At 59.7% G+C, this 5503-nt stretch overlaps 1 protein-coding gene across 1 annotated transcript; it reads right to left on the bottom strand.

The window, feature by feature from the left end:
- Positions 1-969: 969 nt before the first annotated feature.
- LOC134542981 (uncharacterized protein K02A2.6-like) lies at positions 970-1860 on the bottom strand. The gene has a single exon (XM_063387664.1). The coding sequence runs from the start codon at positions 1858-1860 to the stop codon at positions 970-972; it is 891 nt and encodes a 296-aa protein (XP_063243734.1).
- Positions 1861-5503: the final 3643 nt, after the last annotated feature.

Raw genomic sequence — 5503 nt, forward strand, 5'->3', positions numbered from 1 at the left:
TCGACTGCCGTTGACCGCAGCCGGCCTAGGAGGGGGGGCGGCAGCGTCAGCCTGCATAGGCTAGGCTAGGGGTGCGGTATCACAGCGGGGTAAGGTACTGGCGGGGTGGAGACCGGGCTTCACTGTCACAGGCGGTACGACGTCAAACGCCCCCCCCCCCCCTGGAGAAGCCCGGTCTTTCCCTGCAAACGGTACCCCGCAGCATGGTTGCACCCCTAGCATTGGCAGCAGGTCCAGGCTGGAGGCACTTGGAGTGGCAGCAGCTGGTAGGGCCCGCGCTCTGCTCACAGGTCATCCCGCTGTGTGAACACGGGGGCTTCTTCAGCATACCGGGCGCCCCGGATTGTTCCCAGGTGATAGTCTGCGAGGTATCTCGGTGGCCGTCTGACCCGTTGGGGCCGTCCGGTCAGGTTGTCATGTTGGCGGAGGTCAGTTTGGGTAGCCGACGTGGTCTCTTCACTTTCTGGAATCCCGGGTGCTGCCAGACCACTCGAGTTCTGGTTGGTTCGGTCCTCCTCTGGTTCCATTGCGGGTGGTGACAGCGCGTGGTCGCTGCTCCTATCAGGTGTGGTGTCTGCGCCTGTGAACAGCCTTGTTCTCATTTTTCGATGCATTTGTCGCTGTGGGGTCATTGGCTCATTGAGGCCATTATCATCCAGGTGACACGGGTGCTGGGATGGCCGGCGGGGCTGTTCGTTAGCCTCGTCGTTCGGCTCGATCACATGGACAGTGAATTGGGCATCCTCCAGGGATGCCAGGTGGCCCCAGGCACCCCGGGTCAGTGACACAGGTGCATCAGGTTCAGTCTTGTACGGTTTGGTCACGACCGGTGGTGTACTTGGTGCCTCGTCTGCATCGAATGTCGTTTCATCCGCCGAGACATCAGTGATAATTACTCGTGGTAATCGTTTGCGTCTGAACCGTCGGCGTGAGACTTGCCCACCGTTCTGGTCCTCGTCCCCCTCACCCTCAGGGGGTGGTCGGATCGTCCAGTTCTCTCCTGGGTGCTGGGTGTTCTGGTGGAGTCAGTGTTACAGGCGATTCTGGGAGCCTGTCTCCCGGGAGTTTGGCAAGGCGCAGGTCATCACGATGAATATTCTTCACCCGCCGTCCACCTAGGCGCACGAGGTATGTGGTCTGGCCCAGGCGTCTCTGTACTGTGTAGGGGCCTCCCCAGCGGGGGGCCAATCCTGCGCAGTAATTACGTGGTGTGGCCGACAGGGGATGGACACGCACAAACACTTGGTCTCCTGCTTGTACGGTGGGTGGCATGTGGTTCGTCAATGGTGTTATTTCCATCGCGTAGACTTTTTGCCGTTGGCGTGCTTCTTCATGTGTGGCTGTGCGGCGGCGGTCTCGCTCTTCCGGTCCTTCTGTCGGGTGTGGTACTCCATGCGTGGCCCATTCACCGGGCAGGGGTAGATTGTGTCCCTGAACCATCTCGGCGGGTGTTCTACCAGTTGCCGCATTCACCCGACGGCGCGTGCAGAACAGGGCATCTGAAATGTGCCTGTCCCACTGTGCATGGTCTGAGCTGAGGCGTATGCGCATCTGTGCCTTCAGCTCCTGGTTGCGGCGTTCGGTGGGGTTTGCCCGCGGGTGGTATGCAGGTGTGGTGTGGTGCTGTATTTGGTGGTCGTCGCACCAGGTCCTCCACTGTCGGCCCAAGAACTGGCTGCCATTGTCGGAGAGGGCTGACTGCGGGTAGCCCCAGCGCGGCAAGAACTCTTGTGCCAGGATCTTGGTGATGGTGGCGGCTCGCACATTTCGACAGGGATAGGCCTCCGTCCACTGGGTGAACAGGTCAGTTACTACAAGCAAGAACCTGTTCCCCCTCGGTGTTCGTGGATATGGGCCCATCACATCCAGTGCTATTGTCTGGAAGGCTGTGGTGGGTTCCCGTGGCCACTGCTGCTCCTCCCCATCTCGCCGTCTTGCCTTCCGTGATTGACAGACTTGACATTCGCGCACGTACTCGCGTATATCGCTGGCGACTCCGGGCCAGTGGTAATATTGGCAAACAGCCCGCTTCGTCTGATCGGTGCCGGGATGGCCGGCTAGGTCGTGGTCATGGTAGAACCGTAGTACAGCTTCCCGGGCTTCAGGTGGTACGTACGTCTTCCCGTCCACTTGGTGTCCAGGTGTACGGCACCACACTGTCCCGTCTCGTACACACCAGGTGTCATGTTCTCCCATCGTCGCCTGTTGGCGCCGTCGATTGGCCTCTGGTGACGTCCCTTGGGCTTCCAAAACTCGGCGGTGGACGTCGGCTGCTGTACTCGGTGGTACGTTGTCTTCCTGGGCATCGGCTGTAATCCGCGTGCATGTTGCATCTGGTTGGGCTTGCCTGTTTTGGTGGCTGGGTGGCAGCATATACTCCCAGTCTTCATGGTCGGCTAGCTCGCTGTTCTCGTCTGGCTCGCGAGACAGAAGGTCGGGCAGCTGGTTGTCTGTTCCAGGGACATGTTCGACTTCAAAGTCAAAAGATTGCAGGAACAATGCCCACCGGATCAGCTTGCCCTTCCTTCCCTGCATGGTGTGCAGCCAGGTCAGGCACCTGTTGTCGGTGCGGAGCGTGAATGGTTTTCCTTCCAGGTGCGGGCGGTACTTCTTCACAGCCCACACGACAGCCAGGCACGCCTGCTCGTTACTGTGGTAACGACACTCTGCCGAGCCGAACTTCGCACTCGCATAGTCGATGACTTGTCGGTCTCCATTTTGGTCCAGATGGAACAGCACAGCTCCCACTCCTAGGGCACTGGCATCGGTTTGCAGGTACAGGCGGCGCTCTGGGTCCACCCGTGCCAATGTGTGGCAGCTCGTGAATGCGGCCTTGATGTGGTCAAAGGCATTTTGTGCGATCGCATCCCACCTGTAGTGCAACTGTGGTGATAAAAGGTCTGTGAGTGGAACAATGATACTTGAAAAGTTGGGAATATAGCTCCTTAACCAGTTAACGAGTCCCACGAAACGTTGTAGCTGTTTGCGGGTCTTCGGCACCTCAGCCTCCGCGATTTTCTGCAGGTGGACTGGTTGTGGGCTGTTGCCAGCCGCATCCACCAAGTGCCCTAAGAACTCGACTTTGAGCGCCCCGACATGACACTTGGCTGGGGCTGCTGTTAGGTGATGTGTCGCGAGCCGCTCTAGGACGAGGGCAAGGTGGCGGATGTGGTCCTCCCATGTCTCGGAAAACACAATGACATCATCGAGGTAGGCTATGGCAATCTGTCCCACATACCCCTCTAGCACCCGCGTCATCATCTCCTGGAAGGTGGCTGGTGCGCACTTTAAGCCGAATGGCATGGCCCTGAATTGGAAGCGCTGCCCATCTGGTGTTGTAAAAGCAGTTTTACCTCGGTCCCCAGGCCGTATGGGCACCTGCCAATAGCCAGCCTTGAGGTCAAGCGTGCTGAACACTTTGGCTCGTCCTAAGCCTGCGATGGCGGCCTCGACACTGATCTGGGGCGGAGGTGAGCTGATGGTGATGGCATTCAGGGGCTGGAAGTCCACACAAAAACGCAGCGAGCCGTCCTTTTTCGGGGCCAACACCACACATGAATTATAATGGCTATTGGAGGGCTCGATGACGCCATCCCGTAACATTTCTGATACCTGCTCTCTGATGGCGCTCTGCTCTCGGAAGCCATATCACCTGGGTGGTTCATGAATGGGTTGATCATGCATGGTTGGGATCCGATGCTCTGCCACTGTGGTGCGTTGCAGGGGGTTGGCAAGTGCAAACACATCCTGCCTCTCTTGCAGCACCTTTTCCACAGCTGCCTGATACTGCGGGGGTACATCGTGACGCAGTTGCGCCAGTGTAAGCGGTTCGCCAGGTGGTTCGGGTGCGAGCCCCGTGGCATACACTGTGTATCGCTCCCGGGTTCCCACGTGGACTCGTGCAGCCTTCAGCTCCACCACAGCATCATGCTCTGCCAGCCAGGGCTGTCCTAATACGAGGTCTTCATGCAGGTCCTCCACAACAAGGGCAAGAACTGTGGTCGACATTTCCCGAAGGTTTACCTGGAGTTCGGCTTGGCCCACTGTCATCCCTGGCCGTGTAGTGGTCGCGAGGCGCAGCTCGGCACGGTAGGGTTGGAGTGCTCCCGGGGGTACCAGGCTTGGGGCGACAAACACATGGCTCGCGCCTGTGTCGACCAGTGCCGCCGTCGGCTGGCCATTCACCTCCACCGGGATGCGCAGCAGGTGGTCGTGTGGCCGGAACAGTTGGCCCAGCGTTGGTGTGGTACCTGGCATCATCCTGATAGGTGGTGGTGCAGGTGGCATTGAGGGCATTGGTCCTGTGGCCAGTGATGCCGTTGGTAAGGATGGTGCCAGTAGCACTGCTGGTGGTGTGGCTGGTGGTGCCAAGAGTGAGGTTGCAGCAGGTGGTGCCCTGGCTGAGGTCATGGCAGGTGGTGCCGAGAAGGGAGTTGCGGCAGGTGGTGCCGAGGAGGGAGTTGCGGCAGGTGGTGCCGAGGAGGGAGTTGCGGCAGGTGGTGCCGAGGAGGGAGTTGCGGCAGGTGGTGCCGAGAAGGTTGTGGCAGATGGCGCCATTCTCGCGGGGGGTGGGCCCCTCAGTCCCGCACCCCCGGTGGTCCATTTCCCGACTGCGGCACTGTCTGCTGCTGGCGTAGTGGTGGGGGAAGTGGGCATTCACTGTGCCAGTGATATGCCCTAGTGGCGCAACCCCGTTGGCACTGAGGTGGCCGCTCATGGTTGCGTTGCGATTGGTTGTCCCGGCGGCCTGGCTGCGTGGTGATCTGGCATGACGCCAGTGCATCCTCGATGGCCCGCTGCCGCCTGGGTGATGATTGAGGCTCACTCGGCCGGGCTTGTTGGTTGGTCACTGGTGCGCCCGGTAACGCTAGGCTGTGGTACCCCCGGTCTGTCATTGATGGGTTTCGGCGCCACACTATCTGTAGGTTTCTTTCAATGGCCACTGCCTGTTGCACATAGTCTTCTACCGAGGTGTGTCGGTAGCAGCGGAGGAAGGGCTGAAGCTCATCACGCAGCAGGGTGGTGACAGTCGGCAGTGCTGCCATTGGTTCTGTGTTCGGCATGATCCGCCGAAACAGCTGCAGTTTGTGGGCGACAAACTGCTCCACTGGTTCCCCGTCTCGCTGCTGTCTCCCGTAGAATTGGGAGGTACACTGTACTACCGCCTCTCCTGTGTCAAAACGCTGCATGAACTTGGTGGTGAACTCCGGCCACAGCATTCCGAACTGGCCCCAGAGGCTCCACCAGTGACGTGCCACGCCCCGCAGCTGCTCACTCGCACGTTCTGCCCATTCGTCAGATGGTATTCCCGCCCTCGCTAGGCGCACCTCGCATTGCCGTAGAAACTCGCCCGGGTTCTCCTGCGGCAGTCCACTGAACTCCGGTAGTGTTGCTCTACCCGTGTTCGTCACCATTCGCGGTGCCCCCCATGTGGCGCTCAGGTCGGTCAGTGATGTGTGTTCCCGTGCCTGCCTTGGTTTCTGCTCGCGCTGTGCGCAGTTTG

This window comes from Bacillus rossius, chromosome 1 (assembly GCF_032445375.1).
Source record: "Bacillus rossius redtenbacheri isolate Brsri chromosome 1, Brsri_v3, whole genome shotgun sequence".
NCBI classification, from domain to species: Eukaryota; Metazoa; Arthropoda; class Insecta; order Phasmatodea; family Bacillidae; genus Bacillus; species Bacillus rossius.